This window comes from Balaenoptera acutorostrata, chromosome 16 (genome assembly GCF_949987535.1).
Source record: "Balaenoptera acutorostrata chromosome 16, mBalAcu1.1, whole genome shotgun sequence".
NCBI classification, from domain to species: domain Eukaryota; kingdom Metazoa; phylum Chordata; class Mammalia; order Artiodactyla; family Balaenopteridae; genus Balaenoptera; species Balaenoptera acutorostrata.
In genome coordinates, this window is record NC_080079.1 from 11,771,336 (window position 1) to 11,798,480 (window position 27,145).

The window sequence follows — 27,145 nt, forward strand, 5'->3', positions numbered from 1 at the left end:
AACTAGATTTGCAAGAAAAGAGTGAGGACAGGTGAAAGGTCAAAGAACAGACCAATAGTCCCATCATCAGCCTTTTCATTCTACATAGATCCTTCCTCAACGTGCATACTTTGACATTTCAGAGGCTATTTTATTCTCTACATAGGCTACACTATAATGACTATGACAGCTAAATACATTTCAGATATTACCCATAAAAATATAAATCCTACAACTTTGTGGTCAAGAAGGTAGAAAGGGAAAAAAAAAGAAGGTAGAAAGGTTTATAAGACATTTTTGTCAATATTGAGAAAAACTTGGCTTTGGAGTCAATATGGGGTTAGAAGTCTGGCTCTCCCTCTTATTCTTTGAACTTGGACAAATTACTTCTCTGTGCCTATAAAATCATAATAAAACCCCTCCCCCTAAGTTTTATTGTGGGGTTGACATGAAACAGTACACATAAAGGGCTTAGAACAGTGTCTGGTTCAGAAAAATGCTTAGTAAATAAAAGCTGTTGTTATTAGCTACTATTAATCTCAGTTGACAAAGCAGACAATATGCACAAAAACTTCCCTCTAGCTGTAAAACCTGATTCCAAAAATTGTCATAATTCACCCTACAAAGACTATCTTTTTTTTTAAGCCAAAGAAAGGGGGAAATTTTTTGGAAAGATGTGTTTTGTATCTTGCATGCATAACAATAAATGTTCACAAAATAAGTTTACAGATTTGTTCAATCCAACTGCTAGCCTGTTAGAAATATAAAATATGGGGTAAGAAGTGTTCAAGGTATAAAACCGGTAAGCCATTTAAAAGAAACTGAAAACTAAAGACACTAGGGGAAAAACTGGTTATTCAACAGCAACAAAAATGGCTAAAAAGATTTTTACAATATATTTAATAACTAATTTTTAAATTAAAATGCCCTATTACATTTTGTCATGGTAAGCGGTGAATTTTTAGCAAACATGATTTTTTAAAAAGGTAAAGTTAAAAAATTTTTTCAAAGTAAATACCAAATAACACAAAAGTCTAAACTGGATATAGTTTCATAAAATATGATTCTGCAAAACAGATAAAAGTTCTATTTAGATTTCAATTCTGTAACTAATTTCTCATTCAAAAAAGTTTTCATATGACATATTAAAAGTAATTTCATTATCACAAAATAAGAAAAACAGGAATGCATTTTTATGTTTCTGTACATTCTGAAAACTAGCATCCCCCTCCAAAACCTGTTCACTGGTATTTATCATTCAGTGTTTAATCTCTCTCTAAATAGTTTACATGCTTATGAATGTTATATGTATGACAGATGCTCTACCATCTTTTCGTGGTCAGTCTCAGAATAGAATGAAGCAATACGCAGCAGTAAATTATATAACACTGTCCTATCAGACAAAGCTACAAGGACAAGTGGAAGCAGTTTTAAGATTAAAGAGATAAGACCATATCACCCTTGCTCACCAGTGGGCTATATTATATTGCTTTTTAAGTCTTTAAATTACAGCCCTTATTCTCAGATAGTGAAACTCCACTCTCAAGAGATTATTGAATGTTTACACAGTGCTTCATCATTTTCCCTGATTGAAAATAAAACAAGTCTAAATATTTTCCTCTGGTGGTTATTACCCTGCAAGAGATATAAGCATCCACCAAAAAAGCAGTTCTAAGTATGAATACAGACTACTCACTAACCTTAAAAAAATGGAAAACCAGAAAAAATACTCAACTACTTAGAAGAAAAAATTTAAACAATGTTAAAGAAGAAAATAAGGAATACCATCACAAAGATTTTTTTTTTAAGTGACGTTAAATCAGATAGAAAAACAACATAAGTGGAAATGCACCTTTCCTCACATTTATTTCCTTATCCAGCTGGACAGAGATTTTCCACCCCAATTAGAAGACATTTAAAACAGGGCCTAAAATGAGTAATAAGCATAACACAACATCTTATATTTGTGGCAATGATAGTACTGAGAGAAAACCTGGACTTAAATTAATTCGGCTCAACTCAACCAAAAATGCCTTCTGTGTCCTAAGCACTCTAAAGCTCAGAGATACCAAGATGAATAGAACGTGGTCCTTGCCTTGACGAATGCTCTGTCCACTGTGGAAGAAGGAAGCAAACTATTATTATATGATACAGTCAGGGCTATAACTAACGTGTGTACCAAGTGTCTAAAGCACCTGGAAACACAAAAAGGTGACCAATAATTCTGCCCCAGGAATGCAGGCTATGGTGAGCACAGAGTAGGGGTGGCATCTGAACTGGGTCTTACAAAATAAACTAGGCAGGAAAAGAGACTGACAGTAACAAACATTCCAGACTAAGGAAATGGTCACTTTAGACTTAAATATCAATACTGATCCTTCTGATGTCACTAGAAGAAAAGTCCTGTTTCAAGTTGCCACAAACATAAAAATCACAAGGCTCACAGGCTTTTTTGGTCTTATGATACTGCCCTTTAGAAAGAAAAGGACATGGCCAGTAATTTATTCAGTTGAATAACCAGTAAGAAACTATGAAAGATTTTAAATGCTTTCATTACAAACAATAGCAAAACTGGCTGTAAAAGCAGAGGGAAATGATCCAGTAAAATGGAGAATTTTAAATAAGTCTACAGAAAAAGACCTGGAAAACATTTAACAATTAAATGCCATTATTACATAGGCATTCTTTAGAAAGGCTCTTGAGTATTGGATAGGATAAACTATTTGGTAAAGTCAGGTGCGTGAGATTCTTTATTCATTGGCTATATGTACTTGAACACCTGAAGATCAAAAACAGGCTGTTCTGAAAGATAATGGCCTCTTCCTTCCTCTATATTTTTGGTCTACTTTAGTCTGTGGTTGGCTATATCCTAAGAAGTGAGATAAACTTAATTGCAAAGGCTACAACCACTTTATTCAGAAAAAGTTAATTTGCCTTCTGATATGGACTTTGGATATATAAACAGTAATTCAAACCACATGGCTTAATCCAAAATCTAGGCCCAGGTTTCCCTGTGAATATTCCTTAAAGGCTTAAGCCTGTAGCATGATCATCTGAGCTTCAGCTCAGAAGTATGGGTTTAAGTATCCTTCCACTGAAAGGTAAGCTACTAGCCAGCACCCTAGAAGAGTTGACTTACTTCTCGTGAGGGAAGCAACTTATCCCTAAAGCTGTTAGGACTGGACAGGCTCCTGTGTACAAGAAATGAACACAAACCAAACAGAATGACACATAATTCACTTAAAGCCATCTATTCAGAGGACTCCTGGGACCTTACCTCCTTCCATGTAATTCCACCAGCTTGGTTCATCTCTGTCAATCTTAGAGGCTAAGAGAAAGGAGAGAGTAGCCCTAGAAATGGAGACAACCACGTCCACCTCTATCTACATATGCTTCAATTCACTGTCCCAATACACAGGTGACCTAGAGATTTCCTGAGTGTTCTTCATGAAACACATCAATTATTGTCCTCAAAGAGGTACACTGAACAAACACTTAAATTGGCACTGTTTCAAAAACATTTCATTATGCACAAGGACCAAAAAGTCCAACCCTCATTTTATAGCTGAGGAAATGAAGTACAGAAAAGTGTTCTGTCCAATGAGTTAGAGATGATGTCAAGTTCCATCCAGCTGCCATAGTTAATTTTAAGCTCTTAGAATCCAAAGAGCCGGCTCTTTGACATCCTGGGGAATTTTGCAATCTACTTTTCTTCAGTCTGCACTTGAAGCCTTATCCAAACATTGTGGGTGGGGCGAGGGGAGAAAGACCAGGCAAATGATAAAATCAGGGAAAACAGGGAGAAGAGAATGACTGGAGACTGGCCAAAATTAGCCTATCTACAACACCTCCCGTCTCAAGATTATCAAAGAACCTTATCTGGGTGCAGTAGTTTCTCTTCCATTCTGAATAGAGGAAATAAAATGTAATAGCAAGAAAATACATCCAGGGCTTCCCTGGTGGCGCAGTGGTTGAGAATCTGCCTGCCAATGCAGGGGACACGGGTTCGAGCCCTGGTCTGGGAAGATCCCACATGCCGCGGAGCAACTAGGCCCGTGAGCTGCAATTACTGAGCCTGCGCGTCTGGAGCCTGTGCTCCACAACAAGAGAGGACACGATAGTGAGAGGCCCGCGCACCGCGATGAAGAGTGGCCCCCGCTTGCCACAACTAGAGAAAGCCCTCACACAGAAACGAAGACCCAACACAGCCATAAATAAAATAAATAAATAAATAATTAAAAAAAAAAAAATACATCCAAAACCTAGAAAAAAAATAAGTTCTCCTTCACTGTTCTAGCAAATCAATGAGCAGGCCTTCCTAGGCAAGCAGTGGGACGGGCCAGAAAGTGTTCTGGGGGCCAATTCTACTCTCTGTGACCTCAGTCAAGTTACTCAACCTTTCACACCTGTCTCCTCACCTGAGAAAGAGGATATCACCACCTGCTTTGTAAGGTTGTTGTGAGGATTGGGAATAATATATTAAGGGACCAGATCCTTGGAAACCCTCCTATAAATGGTAACTGCTGTGATGTATATGAAAAGTTCGTTTGTGCCTTTCATACTTTCCAATTCATACCACGTAAATTCTTTTGTATAGATTACATACAAGAATTACAAGTAAACTTGAAATGCTCTGGCTATTTCTTTTGAGAACTCTGTTCTCTTACTTCTCCTAAAATGAAAGATCTGCGGTGATTAGGAAAAAGGACTGGCAACCTCAAAGCGGGAGGTGCTCCTGAGCCCCTCAAGGGAAACCGCCCCCCCCCGGGACTGTCAGCTCTCTGAGGGCAGCGACTGCCCTGTTTAACTCACCACTGTGACCTAGTTTTCCTAATGCAGACTAATCGTTGTAGACTTAGACGCCTCATGACAGTTTACATGACACCCAAACATGGACCCACAAGAGTGTATCGCACACTACTGAGTCACACAAAAATATTAAAAGTTGAACATTACGATACAGTTTAACCGTAATACTAAAATTTAAAAAAAAAAGGCACTGTAAATCGAGTGCCTATGAGGTAACCAGAATGAAGTCACGCCTTTAATGATAAAGGACCACCAGAAACACATAGATGTCCACAGGCACTGAAGCTCCGGCAGGACGTTCCACTACACTGTCGCGATCGCCTCTGGCCTGAGATCGGGATTCGAACCCAGAACTTGTCCCGAAGGACGGGCAGAGGCCACTCCAAGAGAGGAAGAGGCCTTTAAGGCCAGGAGCACCTCGCTCGAACTTTCTGGTGGGCGCCGGCCCGACCACGACTGCGGGCGGCTCGACTCTCGTCCCCTCTCCCGGGCAGCGGAGCAGATCGCGAAGCGGAAGCGCGCTCGGAGGGACGAGGGTCGCCAGTCCTTTGTCCCCCGCGGAGGGGCAGGGGCGACGCCAGCGCTCCCTCCCCTCAGGAAATAATGACAGATCGCGCGCCCTCGCTCGAGCCCGCCCCTCCCCGCCCGCCCGCCAGGGCCGCAGGAGGCGCCAGATCCGCAGCCCCCGGCCGAGGGGCCCCGGCCGCGCCCCCTCCTCGCCCCCCGCCCGCCCAGGGCGACCCCGTGCCGCCAGCCTCACCCGGTCGGAGATGGAAGCTGCCGTCGCGGCGGCTGCACCACAGCGCGCGTTCGCCCTGCTGCAGGATGTAGTGGTCCTTGGCTTGGAAGAGCTCCATGCCGGCCCCGGACGCGGAGGGAGGCGGCGGCGGCCCGGGCGCGCCAGCGGCTCCGCAGCCCCGCGACCGCGCGACCCCAGAGGCGGCGGTTCGCGCGGGGCGTCCTCGTCGGCCGGGGCCGCCAGAGCCCGCGCTTCGGGGAGCGGCGGCTGAGGGAGCGCCCCGGCTGCCAGAGCCGCGGGAGGAGAACGCGCCCCGGCGGCGGCGGCGGCGGCGGCGGCGGCGGCCTTGGAGGCCTCTCCCCCGGCTCCGCCCCTTGATCGGCCCCGCCCCCGCTCCTTCTCATGGCTCCTCCCCCTTCCCCACCCCTTCCCCGGCTTCTCCCCCGACTTTTCCCAGGCTCCACCCCCTCCCCGTCTCCTCCCCGCTTCTTTCTCTTTTCCGTTCCTCTTCCTGCCCATTCCCGCCGCCTTCTTCTCCAGCTTTTCCTGGGTTTCTCCTCCTGGTTCCTCCCCCGAGGCTCCTCCTCCTCCCTCTTCTCTCCGCATCCAAGCCCCCTCCTCCTCCTCCTCCCGCTCTTTCCAGGCCCCGCCCCGGCGGGCCCGCTTTCCCAACCCCGGGCGATTGCGGGCAGAACACTGGCCTGGATGAGTCAGGCTGGCCGCCTTACTGCCCTGCGGCCTTTGGAGCAGAAGCCCACTTCTGGGGCCTCCCCTCCCATGCCAGCAGGTTATTCGTTACTTTCACCAGCCCTGAGAAAAGCCAGGCCGACTCTCTAAATCCAGCCTGAAACCCCCCCTCTTCCCCCGGGCCTGTGCTGCCCGCAGAGACCCAGACTAGGAAAGCTGGGAAATGCGACCTAAGGGGCTGGTTGCAGGGGTCTTTCACCAGCCAGACTCTCCACAGAGCTGGGACGTCTTCTGTTTTGGAATTTCCTCTTAGAACCTTGCGACATTTGACAACAGCAAACATTCAATAAATGCACATCAACGAGAAGCATGTAACAGTATAAATTAAACAAGTATTACCAGCACGGGGCTCTAAATAACGAGAAGGAAGAGAGCAAAGTCCATAAGCTATCATGTCCCGAATTAAGCAGGAGGCGTGTGAGAAGACAATAAAATGTCAAGGAAGTAAAAGGGGTCTAGTCTGACAAGGATAAGATGACTGGAGAACCTCTTGTGGAAAGAGGAAGCCCTCCCGAGTATCTTTGATCTATCTTGAAAGGCCAGGTGGTATGTTGAACAGAATGGGGCTTGGGAGTCAGGACCCCAGTTCCAGTCCCCACGCCAGGGGTGATCTAGCTGTGTGATCTTGGGAAAGTCTCTTGGTCTCAGATGGCGGTTGAACTAAATGACCTTTAATTACACTCCCAGTTTTATGAGTAAATGAATCTTTCTACCCCTATCTCCAGCCTTTTCTAATGCCTTAGAAGGGAAGAAGGAAAAAACAAACAAACAAAACGAGGTAGAAGACAAGAAAAGCAAGGCAATGCTTTTAACCTTCTGCTAGATAAAAGTGAGAGGGCCCAAAAGCAGGAAGGAGTTCCACATTACTAATTATTCCAGCCCACGCTGGTTTCTCAGTTGAATTGCCATAGCACAGGAAGTCCCATGATGACAAACTGTCCTGGAATCTGTGATAAGTACTATGCCTTTTGGATTGTCCAGACATCTCAACCTAAAGGTCAATAGGAGCAATTACCATGGCAAATGAGGTGAGTTGGACAAAGAAGATAATGGCAATAAGATGGTGAAAAGAAGATTCAGTGGAGCCATCAGTTTCGGATTTATTGTTGAATTCAGCCATATGTTGACTTTCCTTAGCAAAAATGGATAATGAGAAAGTCTAATGAAGACAGGATGTTCTGCAAATTACTTCTTTATTTTTTAATGAATCACATTACCAGATGTGAAGAAAATAATGCTATTGTAACTTCTGAAACAATTGATTAGTTGATTGAAACTTTCCCTGATGTTTTAAATCAGTGGTTCCAACCGTAGCTACCTATTAGAATCACCTAGGGAGTTTTTCAAACATACCAATACTTGGGCCTCAGTCCAATTAAAGCAGAATTTAATTGAGATGGGCTCTGGCATCAGTATTTTTTTTTTTTTTCCTAAGCTCCCCAGAGTATTCTGATGTGCAGCCAGGATTAAGCACCACTGTTTTAAATGAAATTAAATGGAAAAATCTGCCTGACAGCAGCTTAGTAGAAAACACCAGTCAGTCATTAACTCAGACCAGTGTATGCGGTTGATGACCTGTAAATCCAGAGTTAACAAGCAGAGCCCTTAGGAGAGAGAAAACCCGAAGATGTTCCTGGAATCTATCTGACCCAGATGCACAGTGCTGTCTCCCTCTCACTCTGAATGCATGCTAGAGCCCTGGCCTGGCCAAGCAGAATGAGTGAAAAGAGTAAATACTGTGTCCCTAGCAGATATCACATCCTGAGTCTCCTGCCACAGGTGCCTTGCCCTGCTCCTGCTAAGGACTTCCTGAACCTCAAATACTCTTTACCTGCCAGGTGCTCCTGACACTGCAGCTTCTCTACTCCCTGGCTGGCTTCCCCATCCTTGGCCTGTGGCTATCTGCCAGCCTTCATCACTCTCTTCCAGCTTCCTAATTCAAGGCCCTCCTGCCCTTGAATGGTGCCACCCAGTTTATGGTAGAAAGTTCATGTGATGCTGTTCTGTTTTTTAAACATGAATGACCATCATGTGTATTATATATCTTCTTTTACATGTATCGTATATTTATACTAATTTAAGTATATCCACTAGGAAGTTAGGTTCTAGCCTGTTCTATCTGATCTTAGTCAAGTCACTTAATCTCTTTTAGTGTCAGTTTCCTTATTTATTAAAAGAGATGATCACTAACGGTTCTTCCAGCCCTGAAATCAGTGAATGTGAGGAAATGTGTCCACATAGTTAAACTTAGGCAAATAACGATGGTAAATGACTCAACTCTGATTATCGATTTGGCCTTCAATGTCACGTTTATTATTTGTTTCTGAGATTTGGGGGTTATGATTAGATTCTAGTATCCTGTGGTGAAATTTGACTTGTAACATCATCTCCTGTCTACTTGTCTACAGTCTTGTATGTTGTTTGTCTACGAGAACTTTCTTCAGTATTGTTTGTATATGAGAAATCTTCCAAAGGAGATATATTTTTTTAAATACATGTTCTGCCTGCCAGGAGGCTGCTGATTTCTTCAGTCAGCAGTCAGAGTGGTTAAGAGCCCAAGATACTCACAAGCCAAATTTTCACATTTGACCAATCATCAGCCAATATCTCCTGGATTTGACTACCATACCTCCTCCCATAACTTCATGAAGTTACAACTGGAAATTGTAACAACCATTTTGGAGCTTTGACATATGTAAGATTGTTCATTTGAGAAGCACCATAGAACAAAAAGGGAAAAGTCTGTTGCATTGGTCTAAATGAGAGATACTTTTGTTTAATAGCGAAGATCATCTCTCCTCCATTGTTATACTTTGGGGGTTAATAAGTACTGGCTTTTTAGTTGTACAGTCTGATAAAATTGTCAAGGACCCAAGTTATTGTTTAAACCAGCTATAATAATTCTTTTGCGTGTGTGAGAGAGAGAGAGAGAGAAATGAAATGTGTTTTGTGCATCTAATCTTCTTCCAGAGGAAAGATAATTAGCCTTTTACAGTGATAATTTCATATTTGTCTAAAGCCAGCTGTCTCTCACTTCCTCTGTGTTATGTATTTACTTTTCAATTTTAAAAATAGCGTTAAAATTAGAGAGTTCTAAATAAGCTAATTTGAAGAAAAAAGTCCAAGGTATACTGTTAAATAGCAGAAGGCCTAGCTGTAGAGTAGTATTTTAATGTATCCCATTTGGGTTTTTAAAGGGGAGAATGGGAGAGATATTATGTTTTTATAAGCGCAGAACATTTCTGAAACAAAACACAGGAAGTGTGGTTACCTCTGAGGAATGGAAATGGGGGTGGGGGGATACTCAGGAATGGCAAGACGGAAGGTAGAAACTTCCTTTTCACTTTATATTCCTGTATGCTGTTTTGATTTGTGTGTGTGTGTGCTTTTATTGCTTTAAATTAAAAAAAGAAAACTAGTTAAATATGTGTGTGTCTAAAACTCATTCTTCCACCACACACAAAAACATATTTTTAGGTAACTTATTGCCTAAGGGTTTAGAACCTTTTGCATTGACAAGCCAGGAGTCCAGGGCATAGCTCTTTTTATTCTTCACACACTGCTTAGTATTTTTGATCTTTCCTAAAACCTTAAATGCTGTCAAAGTGAGCTATAGTTAAGTATATAAGCCATTTTTCTGCACTGTATCCTCTTTTACATGGAATATAAGGAAGAGTATTTTTCTTTGACACCGTTTCTAAACCACAGCAGTAGCTGTGGCTTCTCCTTCCTCTGCCAATTGCAACTCTCAGGCTGATGGCCTGTTGGGGCCTGTACCATCGTAAATCAATAACAATTGTCAAAAATGCCTTCTGTTAGATAATCATTTTAGAGATTTTTCAGAGAATGCTTTGTGCTGCACCAGAAAACAATGGCGGGGGTGGGCTGGAATTACTCCTGTAGAAACTTGGTACATCTTTGGAAAAGCTGCCCAGTGGATTTTAAACCCATTGTTTCTTCTCCTGGTTAAAGAAAAATAGTAACAGCTCACAGCGTTTCACCATTTCATAAGAGTAGCACTTAGTAACAGGAAATATACGGTTTTGGTTTCCCTAATTCCACTCCATCGTTTTCCCTCAATTTTACAATTGTTAAATTTACTTATTATTTATTTTTGGCTGCATTGGGTCTTCGCTGCTGCGCACGGGCTTTCTCTAGTTGCAGCCAGCGGGGGCTACTCTTCGCTGTGGAGTGCCGGCTTCTCACTGCGGTGGCTTCTCTTGCTGTGGAGCACGGGCTCTAGGCACGTGGGCTTCAGTAGTTGTGGCACACTGGCTCAGTAGTTGTGGCTCACGGGCTCTAGAGCGCAGGCTCAGTAGTTGTGGCTCACGGGCTTAGTTGCTCTGCGGCATGTGGGATCTTCCCACACCAGGGCTTGAACCCGTGTCCTCTGCATTGGCAGGCAGATTCTTAACCACTGCCCCACCAGGGAAGCCCTTTACAGCAATTCTTCAAAGAGCCTGAGGAAGCACAGTGAAGGGTGTGTGTTGGGGGAAGGGTGTTGGGCTGCTCCTGACCAGGTGAGTATAGGGAGTGGGGGGTACGTAGGTGGGGGAAGCGAGCAATGCAATGTGATTTGCAAAGTCTCCATGATGAGGCCCATGATGGGTAACCAGAGACCAGCTGCAAATGTGGCAAACACATCTTCAAAATTTGGCCATCACTCTAATAGTTGCTGCTTCTCGAAAATGGTGAGATACTAGCATTGAGGTTGCCTGTGAGCAGTGGAGCACTTCTCACGGTTTTTCACATCGCTGTTCTATGATTTAATCAAGTAGGGATTCTAGGTTGTAGGGGTGATGCTTATAAAGCCACAACCTGGGCTTCCCTGGTGGCACAGTGGTTGAGAGTCTGCCTGCTGATGCAGGGGACACGGGTTCAAGCCCTGGTCTGGGAGGATCCCACATGCCGTGGAGCAGATGGGCCCGTGAGCCACAATTGCTGAGCCTGCGCATCTGGAGCCTGTGCTCCACAACGGGAGAGGCCGGGATGGTGGGAGGCCCGCGCACCGCGGTGAGGAGTGGCCCCTGCTTGCCGCGGCTGGAGAGGGCCCTCGCACAGAAACGAAGACCCAACACAGCCATAAATAAATAAATAAATTAAAAAAAAAAAAAAAAGCCACAACCCAAGCGGTTCAGTCCAGGGGAGCATCAAAGTTGAAAAAAGATCCGTTCCGTACAAATCTGAGAAAGCTCCAGTCCTTTGAGTATTTCTCAAATACTATAAAGCCCTCTGTAAGTTTTTGCTTTGTTGTTTATTTTTAATCTTATTTCTTTTCTGCTCATCATCATCCTATGGCACAGATACTCCCATACCTCTCCTCTCCAACCTCCTCTCCAGCTTCCTTTCCCCTTTTCAGCTCTTTGCTGTGAAATCTGACCACTCAGGGCTATTTCCCCTGGAGAGGCCTGGCCCTCCTTGGAGGATGGGAGAGGGGAAGAAATGGAAGACTACGCCAGAAAGCTCTCCAGCTGTGGGGAAAAGGGGACGGGCTGGGAACACTCAGACACTAACAAGTCTATCCCATCACTTCAGCATGAGCCTATTTCTCCCTTGGGATTTGGTTAAACTATTTTCATTTTGAATGGGAAAAAAATATGGCCTGTAAACAATTTTGTTTGGGGCCCTTACATTTAAAAGGCCACGGGTTACTATCTGGACTTTTCTTCCCTTATGATTTCACAATTGGAGCCCAGTGTCTGGCTCAGAGGAAGAGAGCAAGCTTCGGGGAACTGGTATCTGCCAGCAGAGATGGACAAGCGCTGGATCTGAAGGCATTCCCCAAAGCAACATCAGTCCCTTGCTTTCTGCTGACCCGGCCTGTTTGGAACAAATTACTTACTGTTCTGCCTGTTGAGCTTGGAGCTGAGGAATCCAGGGATTTGGGGCGGGGTGGTGGGGGGATGAAGAGAGACAGGTAGGAAGGATCAGTGTCAGGAGGCAGGCAGTTTAGATGAATTCTCTTGTCTTATTCTTCCTACCCCCTCCCCCATTCCCATCGAGAGGCTGGCAGAGCCCTGGGTCCCCGCCCATTTCCCCTATTTACCTAAGCCTGAGGTACTTGGGCAAATCTCCAACTCTCGAAGGTCAGTTTCCCTTATGTAAAATGGAGATAAAATAGAAAACTTTCTTCACAAGTTTATTGTCAGGATTAAATGAACTTGTCTTTGAAAGAGTGTCCCAAACTATGAAGTGTTAAAGAAATGTTACTGCATAATTTTTTTTAAATGTACTTTATGTGTAAAGTTTTCCCCTCTAGATCTCAGCTTATTTGACGGATTTCTAACATATTACATAGATTTTTAACATATATATTACATACCTAATATGTATATATTAATATATATTAAAGAAGAAATATGTTAATATGTATGATTCAGATGTTTTACCTCAAATCACGTCATTGGGAAATAAAAGTAATAGATATTAATCATATAACTAGAAGGATGTTAGTCTTGATTCCTTTTGGGCTGCACCCCGCAGGCCTGCAAGCCCTGTAGTTACCCAGCCTTGAGACTGAAGAAAGAACCCAGATACAGTGACAGAGACATCAACAATTTATTGGATAAGAGATCTCACGCATCCAAAACAAAGGTCCTAGAGGGACACCCACACTGTGGGTGGTGAAAGGCAGTAATCTTTGCTACTCAGGGGAGAAGGAGGCTACCATTTATAGGGGGGATTGACATCAGGTTGGTTCATCAGTTACCAGGGAAACCAACGGCTCGGGTAGGGGGCAAGCATGTAGACAGTTACTAATTAAGCCTTACAATTAAGAAGATTGGATAATCATGTGAGAGAAGCAGGGTCTGATCGAACAGGGGATGTACAGGGAGCAAGAGAACAGCCATCTTGAATGACCTAACCATACGATTTCCAACCAGAGACAGAGGATTCGTCCTGAGGCTAATGAAACTTAAGCTTCAGGAGTTTTGTTTGTTTTCATACTCCATTTAAAGTTATTACAAAATAATGGCTATATTTCCCTGTGCCATAAATATATCCTTGTTGCTTATTTATTTTACATTAAGCTTCAGGGCTTTTGGATTTCATCCAAAGCCCTGTACATAATTCTGTATTCATTATTTTGTATTCTTCTTTCTAAAGAGGACCTGCCATATGTTGAAAAAGCTTCAGGTGCCACAAACCTTGATCCCAACCCTAGCATAAAAGAATGTTCTGGGCTCTACATCCCAGGAGAATTTGGGGCCTGCTCTTCGTCTTCTCTTGATTTGTCCTTCCCTCTTTGGTCATCCTCTTGTATCATTTTAGCTACTCCCCTCTTTCTAAATTCAAATATACTTTCTGTTACCCCTAATTCACTAATCCACTAACACTCACGTAGCTGGGTGAACACACACACACACACACGCACACACACGCACACATGCACACATGCACTGACTTCTATCAAGAGATAAATTTAGAGACTGGAAACAGTGTGTTCAAGGATAGCACCATTCATCCCAAATGACTCAGAGAGAGCTATTCCAGTTAATGTGGAGCCCTTATCGTGAAAATAGAGCTAGGAAGAATTCTTTCATTCAATAATGCTAAGGTTGTACATGTTCCAAGAGTGGATTCAAAAGTACTATAAATAGGAAGAAAGTGTTTTCATCATGTGATATTAGACTAGGCTGTCTTTGGAAGAAAAGTAGCACTCCATGTACCAGGTGTGCTTATCTTTGAGGGATTCAGAAGGAACCTGGCTACACCACACCTGGTCAAGGAAATCCCTGGAAGCAAGCAAGGCACCACAGTCCTTCCCTGGTTCATAGGAACCCGGGCTCACTCCCCCACCTGCTCCCACACGCAATCCAGAGCCGACAGAGGGACAGCCTCAGTCACATCGGGATGAGGCCTGAAGGGACAGGTATTTGGGGAGATACAGCACAGGTCCTAACCTGTTGGAAGGGTTGGAATTTTCAAAATTGGGGCTGGGAGACATCAGACTGCGAGGGGAATTAAAGGAAGGCAGGCGACAGACCCTCAAAAATGGGAGAGATGGAAAGGAGGAAACAGGTAGTAACCATTCAGAATATTCCCTGAAGGCCTAAACTGAGAGGGTGTGCCTCACCCACCCCAACCCTGAGTGGCAGGAGGAAAAGAATAAGTTAGATGAAGGCAAAGCTTCCAGCCCTACTACTGGACGGCTTCAGTTTGCTTATCTGACATTTCCATTAAAGCTCAGTCTAAACCCCTGTAGCCAGCAGAATACAGATAACAGATATCAGAGCCTAATCCCTGGAACCTGTAAATGTTACCTTATACGAAAAAGTATCTTTGAAAATATGATGGGATATCTTGAGATGTGATTAAGGCTCCTCCCCTGGATTACTCAGGTGGGTCCTAAATGCAGTCACATGTAACCTTCCAAGAAGGAGGTTGAGGTAGATCTTAAAAGTTCTCATCACAAAGAAAAAAAAAATTGTAACTCTGTGTGGTGATGGATATAAACTAAACTTATGCTAATCATTTCACAATATATACTGATATCAAATCATTATGTTGTACATCTAAAACGAATACAATGTTATATGTCATTTATATCTCAATTTTAAAAAGGGGGACGCTAAGCGAGATTTTACACACACAGAGGAGAAGGTGATATGAAGACAGAGCTGAGAGACACTTGAAGATGTTGGCCTTGAAGATGGAAGAGATATGCCCACAGCCAAGGAATGCCAAGCCACCAGAAGCTAGACAGGCAAGGAGCTGATTCTGCCCCAGAGCCTCCAGGAGGGAGCAGGGTCCGGCTGACAACTTGATTTTTACCCAGTGAGGCTGATTCTGCATTTCTGAGCACCAGAACTATAAGGGAACAAAGGTGTGTTGTTTTAAGTCATAGGAAACTAATACAATCCCCGTTAGGATTCTGCAGGTGTTCGGTCTGGCAAAGATTGGCAAAGACAGGCAGCACTGGCTTCTCGTCATCAGATGCAGCAGTGATTCCTCATGGGTTACCGGGGAAGAGGACTACTGTGCCGGGACCCCTCCTGACCTGCAGGGGACTGTATTCGTTTCCTAAGGTTGCCATACCAACTACCACAAACTTGGTAGCTTAAAACAACAGAAATTTATTCTGTCACCGTTCTGGAGGCCAGAAGTCCAAAATCAAGGCGTTGGCAGGATTGTTTCCTTCTGGAGGCTCTGAAGGAGAGTCCCTTCCATGTCTCTCTCCTACTTTCTGGTAGATTCCATGATCCTTGGCATTCCTTGGTTTGTAGCTGCAGAACTCCAGTCTCTGCCTCTGTCTTCATGTGGATCTTCACAGGGTCTTCTCCCTTGTATCTCTGTGTATCTTTTCCTTTTCTGTCTCTTACAAGGACACCTGTCATTGGATTTAAGGACCACCCTAATCCAAGATGATCTCATCCAGAGATCTTTAAATTAATTACATCTGCAGATATCAAAAACAAACTTATGGCTACTAAAAGGGAAATGTGGGGGGGAGGGATAAATCAGGAGCTTGGGATTAACATACACACACTACTCTATATTAGATAACCAACAAGGACCTACCGTATAGCACAGGGAACTCTACGAAATATTCTGTGATAACCTATATGAGAAAAGAATCTGAAAAAGAATGACTATATGTATATGTATAACTGAATCACTCTTCTGTACACCTGAAACTTACACAACACTGTAAATCAACTATACTCCAATAAAATTTTTAAAAATAAAATAAAATAAAAATCAACCTAAAAAAATAATTACATCTGCAAAGACCCTATTTCTAAATACGGTCATATTCACAGGTACAGAATGTTAGGACTTGGACTTATCTTCTTGGGGGGACACTATTAAACCCACTGCAGGGGTCATACTCCTCCCACTCAGTGGGAGAATGACAGAGAACTCTAGCAATCATCTAGCCTAATGAAGACTCCACAAACTGGAGCAAATTGCCATAGGATCAGGCAGCACGTTATTGACATCAGGCCTCATAGAAACCAACTATGAGGAATTTCTAATCCAGCATGATTCCCACCACACTGCCTAGCCTCTCTCTAATGCCCTACCTAGGAACGATGTTATTTCATTCCCAATCAGCTTCAGATACACACCTCACTCATCTTCACACAGTTGCTTTTGGCAGAAAAGACAAGCATACCATACACTAAACATTAAAACCAGAGCTTCATATTTCAAGTTTACATCTGAAAGATCTAAGAAAACACTGCAGTTCCAATACTTCCCTTTCTGTACCTTTTGCTAAACGATCATTCTTCTCATAAAGGGAAAGATTTCTCTCAAAAGTTAGCTGACTTTATGTCCCAAAGCAGCTATTCTATATAAGAGTAGAGAAGATTCTTTACACTGGAGCTGCAATAATCACCTCCCAGCTTATGAGGCATTCTGGTTTTAAAGCTCTTTACATGTGTTATCTTTTTTGAGACAATGGATACCCTCAAGATGTCCTCATGGAACTTCAATCGGCAGTTTCCATTTACCATACGTGTGTTGAAAGGAAGGGGAGAGCTATTTCTGAGGGTCTCTGCTAGACACTTTCCCACTTATGTAATACTCACCACAGGTTTGAAATCTCTCATTGGGACCTGTAGCTACTGTATGACACTCACAAGCCATCAAGCACTTGTCAAGCGCTGTGCTTGTCCCTGCCCTGCTCACTTTGTGTATCTGTTTCCTGGGGCTGCTGTAACCAGGCCCCACAAACTAGGTGGTTTAAAACAACAGAAATCACTCTCTCCTGATGCTAGAAGTCCAAAATCAAGGTGCTGGCAGGTCTACACACGTCTGAAGGCTTAGGGCTGGATCCTTCCTTGCCTCTGTGTAGCTTCTTGTAACTTCTGGCAATCCTTGGCATTTCTTGGCTTGCAGCTGCATTACTCCAATCTCTGCCTCCTCTGTCACATGGCCTTTTCCCCCTCTGCTTCTGTGTGTCTCTTTCAGTTCTTCTCTTCTTATAAGGACTCCAGTCATATTGGATTTAGGGCCCACTGTAACTCAGTATGACATCATCTTAACAACGAATTATATCTGCCAAAACTCTATTTCCAAATAAGGTCACATTCACAGGTTCCTCATGGATGTGAATTTGCGGGGGCGAGATGGCTACTATTCAACCAAGTGCGTTTGCCCAAGGGAGATTTACAGGTGGATGGCTTGATTTTCTTTTACTGCCCTTTTTAATACACCAGTTCCTCATGTCACTCAGAAAGAAAAAGCCATACAGAGTAATAGAAGCCTGCACAAATTAATTGTATTGCTTCCTTCTACTTCTATAAAGTCCAGATTTATTTACTCCTAAGGAAAGTAAAACATCAGTCACCAGGGACTCGAGTATGACAGCAACCAAATTATTAAAGTGTGAATATTTGCAGCCATTCCCCAGCACCCCCCAGATCCAGGAGTGTGTATTCGTATACTGAGTATGTGTTGTTCTTACTTGCACTGCTTCCCCTTCCCTACACTCAAGAGGGGCCCCATTTCTGCAAGCCAGCCTACATATGATGACACACTTAGAGCTTTCAGAGTTGTACCAAGCAGATCTCCAAATTGACAGCTCTGCCACCCGTCCTTCTCCTTCAAGCCCCTCCCACTGCCCTTCAAGCTGACCTCTGCTAGAGGGAAGGACTTGCAGCTGGTACCAAGCTGTATTAGCAGCTCAGGCTGCCATAACAAAGTACCACGGACTAAGTGGCTTAAACAACAGAAATTTGTTTCCTCACGGTTATGGAGGCTGGAAGTCCAAGATCAAAGTGTCGTCAGGGTTCATTTCTTCTGAGGTCTCTCTCCTTGATTGGCAACTGGCCACCTTCTTGCTGTGTCCTCACATGATTCTCTCTCTGTTGTGTGCTGTATATGTCTTAATCTCCTCTTCTTGTGAGGACGCCACCACTCACATGGGATTAGGGCCCACCCAGACGACTTCATTTTCACCTTGGCTACCTCTTTAAAGGCCCTATTTCTAAATACAGTCAGTCTGAGGACTTCAACATAAGAATTTGGCGGGAACACAATTCAGCCAAAAACACCAGCCAAAAAGCTCATCATCAGCTAATTCTTCCCATCACCCCCTACCCATTCTTGGGGTCCATCCATCCAGTCACCCTACAAGATGTGGAATCTTTTCTCTAAGTATAATGTGAAATATATGAAATAATATAGACACATATAAACCAGATACTTACAAAAATTTACCCATGAGTGATATGTTCTGTAAAGTTATTGGATAAATGAAAGTACCTATTAAAAATGATGATTATAGAGACATATTACACGTATTTCATTAACTGAGAAAATGGAAAAAACCAGAGTTGAGAAATTCAGTTCCATTATTAATCTAATCTAAAACAACAGGTTTGCTGTACGCTAAAAATAGCACCAAGAGTGTGAATGAACAAGATGACTGAGAATAATCACTTTTTTTAAAATCATAAAAACCTCAATTATAACCAACCCCTAATGTGAGAAAGTGTCTTCTTCTTAAAGCACACGAAGAAAGGTGAATGATGGGCAAAAGAAAAAGCCTACATTTCAGAGACACAATGAGAGCCAAAGGATTGTGTTCAGAGAAAAAAATAAAACCAAATAGCTAGTCATATTTCTCTTTAGGGCTTGAAGAAAAAGAATATTAGTAATGCCCTAGAGGAAGATTAACACTGAAGCCAGAAAGTAAGCACAGAAAAATATTCCCAACACCAGGACAGAGGATTCCTCTTTCAACAGCCAAAACAAAACCTTTTTTGGAGTTAGAAAGTATGAGACCAGAGAGCTTATCACTAATGATGATGTAATTAAGCAACAGATCCTTTTCCAGTCATCTGCTTAGTGGCAGTTCCAGGTTCTATGTGACTCACTGTAGCAGTGAGAGATGTAAAAAAAAAAACATGAAGTCAACAGGGTTTACCTATTAAAACAGGGTTTCACATATAAAAGAAAAAAAAAAAAAACCCCACAGTGCTAGGGATGTATTCCATTTAACTCATTTTTACAACCTTACATGTAAGGGAATATATTCAACTAAAATACCCTTCTCGGCTACAAGTCTATGAATGAATGGAAATAAATAGCTGAGTTCTTGATAGAATGGAAAAATAATACCTTGCTCAGGTGTGGAATCACCAATGACATCAGAACAAGAATTACTTATCATCAGGTACCAAGGAGAAGATGTCCTGAGGGAAAAGGTATGAATAATAAGCTCTGAGGAAGGGAAATCCAGTTTAAAAACAAAAGGAGGCAAAGGAAGCTACTGCTACCTCTAATTTTCCACAGCAGCCTCTATAGAGCTCAAAATACTTAAAAGACGTATGTTTATTTTGAGGTAGCAGGAGTAAATATCAGTAGCATTCACAGATGGTTTTGGTGGGGTCTGGCTTCTCCCAACAGGACCTCCTGCCCTCGATGGATCAGCACAGAAGAGGACTTGTAGAGAGAGTGTCTCTCTTTCTCCTAGGAGCTTACCAACTCAGCCATCAGAAAGCTTCTCCAGTCCAAATGTATATTATTTTAATATAAAATACTGTGTATTGATAATTATCTCCTTCAGAAATTTCAAAGCTATTGAGAGCAAGAATTAGTTCTATTCTACAGATAAGAGAGGGGACAAAGAGATGTTATTTGGTCAATGTGTTAGTTTCCTGGGGCTGTCGTAACAAATTACCACATACTGAGTGGCTTAAAACAACAGAAATTTATCCTCTCACAGTTCTGAAGGCTAGAAGTCCAAAATCAAGGTGTTGGCAGGACCATGCTCTCTCTGAAAGCTCTACAGGAGAATCTTCCCTTGCCTTTTTCAGCTCCTGGTGGTGGCCGGCAATCCTTGGTGTTCCTCAGGTTGTAGATGCCTCACTCCTATCTCTGCCTCTATTGTCACCTGGTGTTCTCCCTATGGGTCTGTATGTCTGTGTGCAAATTCTTCTCTTCTTATGAAGACACCAGGCATTGGATTAGGGCTCCAGTATGACCTCATCTTAACTCAATCACACCTACAAGGACCCTATTTCCAAACAAGGTCACACCCACAGATACCAGGGGTAAGGATACGAACATATTTTTTGGGGGGATACAATTCAATCCACAATGGTCATTTTAAGAACAAGATATTGCTACCTAGGGGTAAATATACTCAAAACCACCAAAAGCCATGACTCTCCAGGCAAAAAGGGAGATTAACAACGTTTTTACTGGTGAAATAGCCCAGAATCCCTTTCTGAATAAGCTCTCTAGGAGTTCTTTCCATCTCCGAGATTCATGATTCTATGACTTAAAACTTACTGTCCCATGGACTCTATCTGTAATATCTTGTGTGACTTTTCCATTACAAAAATTTCACATTCCCATCCCTAAAGCTGGTAACATCATTTTTCAGAGGAAACTTCTTCCAAAATGTGGTATTCTGCTCTAAAGAATTCATCTACTCTTTGGAAAGGAAAAAGACTGTCCATGGAGGGAAAGCATATTATAAGAATGATTAACATTTTTGAGCTTTCATTCCTCATGAGACTCTGTAGTAGGCACCACCAGTCTACTTAACATGATGTACATGATTGTCCCTATTTAGGGATGAGGAAGATAAGAGGCAGAGCACACAGGAACTTGCCAACATCTCAGAGGCCCTAAGAGGATAAAGGGGATGCACCCTACTTCTGACCACAAGACCAAGACAACTCGGACTAGCAAGAGGAGTAGAGAGGATGGGAAAAGCCAGGAATAGACACTTCCTTCTTTCTGTACTAAGCCATGGTTTGCTTAGGGGCTGCTGTTTCTGTTTGTGCAGTGTTGCCTCTGACCGACCAACAGAATCAGAATAAGCCACTCATACAACACCTTACAACAGGGCCCCATTGTCATGTGAATCAGGTGGCTGTGAGCTAAGCATTGTTCTCCTCCTCTGTACTGGGCTTTGTTGGAAGGCTGGAGGAAGTCATGAAATGTAATCGTTCTTTCTTAGTCTGGAGGAGAACCAACAAAATTGAATGATTCATTCATGGGTGACCCCACTTTGTCTCACTTTAGCCCACAACATTCTCTGTCTACCGTCTCCTTAAAAAACATTTATTCACTCAATAATGACAATGCACTAGTATTAACAAGCTGATAGCTCAAAGTCACTGCTAGATATCAGCTCTTTTTTTTTAATAAATTTATTTATTTTATTTATTTATTACTTTTGGCTACATTGGGTCTTCATTGCTGCGTGCGGTCTTTCTCTAGTTGCAGTGAGCAGGGACTACTCTTTGTTGCGGTGCGCGGGCTTCTCATTGCAGTGGCTTCTCTTGTTGCAGAGCACGGGCTCTAGGCATGCAGGCTTCAGTAGTTGTGGCTCACGGGCTCTAGAACGCAGGCTCAGTAGTTGAGGCGCACGGGCTTAGTTGCTCCACGGCATGTCGGATCTTCCCAGACCAGAGCTCGAACCCATGTCCCCTGCATTGGCAGGCGGATTCTTAACCAGTGCACCACCAGGGAAGTCCAGCTCTTTTTTATTTTTTCTTTAGAATTGCTAAACCCTAGAGAGGCAATTCATAGTAACTTCTGAAGAATTCGTCTTAATGGAAGAGAAATATAAACAGATTCCTTCTTCCTCTTTGGCTTAAAGCTTCACAAGATTTATCTTTTGCAATTCCAAAAAAAATTTAAGCTTCTATTTCCTCCTTTTCACCTTGTTTTACTTTACTCCATTGCTTTCTGCTGTTCTGAATTATTTTATATTGCTTCTTTGTCCTTGGAATTTTCCTTTCCCCTCATTTTCTTTTTTCTTTCTCCAGTTTCCTAATTGTCCCAGCTGTTTCACTCTCTCTTCCTTATGGTTCTCTCTAGAATCATAAAAGCATAGAAATTTAAGGGGAAAAGGGACTTCCAGTTAGTTTAACAGCTTTATTTTACAGATGAAGGGCCAAAGTCTAGGGAATTTAAGGAATTTGCCCAAAGTGATGCAGTTAATTTGTGGGCAGACCCAGGACTAGAACCCAGGTGTCTTGCTCACCTCAACACATCACTGATTCCTTCTTTGTACCTAATTCCACATTCATATAAGAAATTTTCATATCACTGCCATACTGGCTGATCTCTTACACTGTGCAGTAATGTCAAATCATAGGCTCTGGGTCATCAAGTACAGATTTAGAAAAGTTATTGCATTGCTTAAAATTTTTGAGAAGTCATTCCTGGTTAGATGGCAGAAGATTTCATAACAGTTTATGAAATGTGGCACTGTTATTATTTAACTTCACAAAAAAGAGAAATACAAAGAAAAGAAAAAAGGGGAAATTTTGATACAGTATTATCAATAGTAAAAGTGTTGAGAAAGAAGAAGGAAGTGAAATTATACAACTCAAAAATATACTCATGGTATACTCACAAATTTCCCTCAAGAGCACAGTCTAATAATAAAACATGTGGGTCATAGGTCAAGCAAGTAATTATAATCAACAGAGGAAAGACAATATTTTCCATTAACTAGAATAGAGCCAAATTTTATTCAGTGTGGTGTCACCACAGTCCTCATAGTTCTTGATGCATCATAAGTGCTCAATGCACTTTGTCTAATAAATGCTGGTCGAAGGGTACGTGTCTACAGAAAGTTAAACTAGAAGATTACCTTAACTCTGGACTCAGGGTTCTTTTAACATCAACAACCTATAATTCTGATTTTGAATAGCAGCACAAAAACATTACCAGCTAGTAACAGAGTCCCCAGTTTTTAAAATTTTTTTAATTTTTAAAAATTTTACTGAGGTATAGTTGATTTACAATGTTGTGTTAATTTCTGCTGAACAGCAAAGTTATTCAGTTATACATACATATATTCTTTTTATTATGGTTTATCATAGGATATTGAATATACAGTTCCCTGTGCTGTACAGTAGGACCTTGTTTTTACAGTCCCCCGTTTTTAAAATTTATTTATTTATTTATTTATTTTTGGCTATGTTGGGTCTTCGTTTCTGTGCAAGGGCTTTCTCTAGCTGCGACGAGTGGGGACCACTCTTCATCGCGGTGCACGGGCCTCTCACTATCGCGGCCTCTCTTGTGGCGGAGCACAGGCTCCAGGCGCGCAGGCTCAGTAGTTGTGGCTCACGGGCCCAGTTGCTCCGCGGCATGTGGGATCTTCCCAGACCAGGGCTCGAACCCGTGTCCCCTGCATTGAAGGCAGGTTCTCAACCACTGCGCCACCAGGGAAGCCCCAAAGTCCCCCGTTTTGAGCTTCCTCATTCACCAGATATTGAGATGCATGTACAGAATGGGTATGATTTGAATTCCCTGGTTGTAACAGCAACCAACTCAAGCTAGCTTAAGTAAAAAGAGAATTTGTCACGTGACATGGGTGTATGTCGTGGAACCGAGTACTCACCAAATATTCCATGTCCTCCTCTACATTTCCCAGCCTTGCTTGTAGTTCCTCTGGGGTCATGTAACTAAATCTAGCCAGTGGACTGCGACATGTGTCACTTTTAGGCTGAGGCAGTTAAGAGCCATGCTGCCTACTCAAAGACATCATGGTAAGTGAAATAAGTCAGTCACGAAAGGACAAATATTGTATGATTCCACGTGTATGAAGTACCTAGAAGAGTCAAATTTAGAGAGACAGGAAATAGAATGGGGGTTGTCGGGGGTTGGGGAAAGGGGGAATGAGGAGTTACTGTTTAATGGATATGGAGTTTCAGTTTGGGAAGATGAAAAAAGTTCTGGAGATGGATAGTGGGTATAGTGGGTGGAAGAGTGTCTCCCCCAAATTCATGTCCACATGGAACCTCAGAATGTGACCTTATTTGTAAATAGGGTCCTTGTGGATGTAATTATGTTGATATCAAGACGAAATCATCCTCAATTTAGGGTGGGCCCTAAATCCAGTGACTGGTGTCTTTATAAGAAGAGAAGACAGAGAGACACACAGAGGAGAAGGCTATGTGAACACTGAAGCAGAGATTGGCGGGATGCTGCCACAAGCCAAGGAGCAGCGGAGGCCACCAGAAGGTGGAAGAAACATGGAAGCATTCTTCCCTAGAGGCTTCAGAGGGGGCCTGGCCCTACGAACACCTTGATTTTGGACTTCTAACCTCCAGAACTGTTAGAGAATAAATTTCTGTTGTTTTAAGCCACACACTTAGTAGTAATTTGTTATGGCAGCCACAGGAAACAGTGTTTCTCCAGGCACCTGGGATACAGGCTACTTCCAGCTTCCTTCCTCCCATCCTGAGGAGGTGGTCCCATTATCATGGTCCAAGATGGATATCCAGCCTTCATGTCCACTGAGCAAAAGGATGGGAAAGAGAATAAAAGGAGCTCATTCCTCCTTTTAAGAGCACCTGCCCCTTCCACTTACATCCCACAGCCAAGTGTAGCTGCAAAGGAGGTGGGAAATAGTCTTCAGCTAAAATTTAGGTTTCTATTACCAAAGAGAAGAGGAGAAAAGATACTGGAAGACAATGAACAGTCTCTACTTCTATGATGAAATTATTTATAAAGTTTTTTTTTTCACTTCTTATCATCTTCTTACTTTATTTTTTTTTAATTTTTTAAATTTATTATTTATTTATTATTATTTTTTATTTTTGGCTGTGTTGGGTCTTCGTTTCTATGTGAGGGCTTTCTCCAGTTGTGGCGAGTGGGGGCCACTCTTCATCGCGGTGCGTGGGCCTCTCACTATCGCGGCCTCTCTTGTTGCGGAGCACAGGCTCCAGATGCTCAGGCTCAGTAGTTGTGGCTCACGGGCCCAGTTGCTCTGCGGCATGTGGGATCTTCCCAGACCAGGGCTCGAACCCGTGTCCCCTGCATTGGCAGGCAGATTCTCAACCACTGCGCCACCAGGGAAGCCCCCTTACTTTATATTTTAACAAAAAGATCAAGGACAGACTTCTGGAGATTTCAATGGACATGGATATTGAATAATGAAAGGGGATCAGAGAAAATCAGCAGGAAGGGTGTTCCAGCCCAAGGGGCAGCCTGAGCAAGCACACAGAAACGTAGGCTTAAATCCATCACTTCTTCACAAAAGCCTTCCCTGGCTCCCCAAATTAGATTACGTCTCTCTGTCTCACACCCACTCAGCCCTCATTTCTCCTTTGCAATACTCACTGGGCTTGTTCAAGTCTTGACCTGGTACAGGAAAGCCCCCTGAGGGCAGGGACCATGTCTATCTTCATCACCCGCCATGTCCCCAGCACCTGATTCAGTACCCAGCACATAGTAGGTGCTCAATAAATATGTGTGATTGAATGAATGCAGGAACTAGGGAGGAGAGTGCATGTTTCAGCAAGATCAGTAACACATACGGCCAACACAGAGGTGTGGTGGGTTCTGAGCTCCCAAGGAGTCAGCCGAAGTGAAGATTGATGACACTGGGGCTGGATTTTGTGAGGAATGGGGGTCGATTTTTTTTTTTTTTTTTTTTTTTACATTTCCATCTTTTGTTTTTTTTTTTTTTTAATAACTTTATTTATTTATTTATTCATTTCTGGCTGTGTTGGGTCTTCATTTCTGTGCGAGGGCTTTCTCTAGTTGTGGCAAGCGGGGGCCACTCTTCATCGCGGTGCGCGGGCCTCTCACTATCGCGGCCTCTCTTGTTGCGGAGCACAGGCTCCAGACGCGCAGGCTCAGTAATTGTGGCTCACGGGCCCAGTTGCTCCGCGGCATGTGGGATCTTCCCAGACCAGGGCTCGAGCCCGTCTCCCCTGCATTGGCAGGCAGACTCTCAACCACTGCGCCACCAGGGAAGCCCGGGGGTCGATTTTTTAAAGCAGAGATTTTCTCCAGGAGAGTTAATATGGTAGTGGTATATAGGATATCTTCTTTTATAAAATGGAAATAATGATACATATTTGATAGAGTCGTTGGGACGATGCAGTGAGATCATGTAAGGGCCTGGCTCCTGGAAGGTACTCAGTAAACGGTAGCTATTACCAGAGGAGGGAAAGGCTGGGTACATAAATCAGTCCCCTCATTTACCTGGCAAACATTTTTTTTTTTTTTTAAAGAAAATCTTTTTTTTTTTTTTTAAGATTGATTGATTGATTGATTGATTGCTATGTTGGGTCTTCATTTCTGTGCTAGGGCTTTCTCTAGTTGCGGCAAGCAGGGGCCACTCTTCATCGTGATGCACAGGCCTCTCACTATTGTGGCCTCTCTTGTTGCGGAGCACAGGCTCCAGACGCGCAGGCTCAGTAGTTGTGGCTCACGGGCCTAGCTGCTCTGTGGCATGTGGGATCTTCCCAGGCCAGGGCTCGAACCCGTGTCCCCTGCATTAGCAGGCAGATTCTCAACCACTGCACCACCAGGGAAGCCCTACCTGGCAAACATTTGATGAGAGCACTGCGCGAGAGTCTCTCACCTTCCCCGTACTCCAGGATATACACCAACTAAAGACATGTCTGAGGATCTCCAGCTAAATGGGAAATAGAAAACCAAACTTCATGCAAAGCTCCGATAAAAGCTGACTTGAACATACTTAAACCTAGGCCTAAGAGAGATGTAGTCCTCCTCTCTCTCTGCTGAACTGAAGAGAGCAGGACCCCAGGGCAAGGGTCATGGGATCTACCCATTCAGTCACAGTGGAGATGTTGGAAAAGAGAGAAAGACAGATCCCTGCTTCCCTGGCCCACCCCGAGGAGGGTGGCCCTGTCAAGGGGTGCTAACCACATATCATATGTCAGCATCATATGTGAACTCAGGAAGTGAAGGAAGGGTGTAGCGTGGGCCCGGCCTTTAAGATCAGTCGCCCCACCCACTGTTGAGAGTGGTGCAATCGGACTGTCCACCTCTCCCCTAGGAGAGAGCAAGGGTGATGGGAATGTTTCCTCTCCCAAATGGGAAGAGAAGGAGAAATCTTATTCCCTATGTCCTGGGTCTAAAGAGCAATTAAAATTTTATCTAGTTCTCTTTAAGCTGCCAGACATTTGA

General features: G+C 43.2%; 1 protein-coding gene across 3 annotated transcripts in view; it reads right to left on the minus strand.

The window, feature by feature from the left end:
- The window catches only part of INPP5F (inositol polyphosphate-5-phosphatase F), a 93,560-nt gene extending 87,770 nt beyond the window's left edge, over positions 1 to 5,790 (minus strand). For all 3 annotated transcript variants that reach the window (XR_009005577.1, XM_057530344.1, XM_057530343.1), the window contains exon 1: positions 5,549 to 5,790. Coding sequence is in view for 2 of the 3 variants with exons in the window: in XM_057530344.1 (XP_057386327.1) it covers positions 5,549 to 5,645 (97 nt within the window). In the remaining variant the exon portion in view is untranslated. The remainder of the gene's footprint in view (positions 1 to 5,548) is intronic.
- Between the last annotated feature and the right edge of the window lie 21,355 nt (positions 5,791 to 27,145).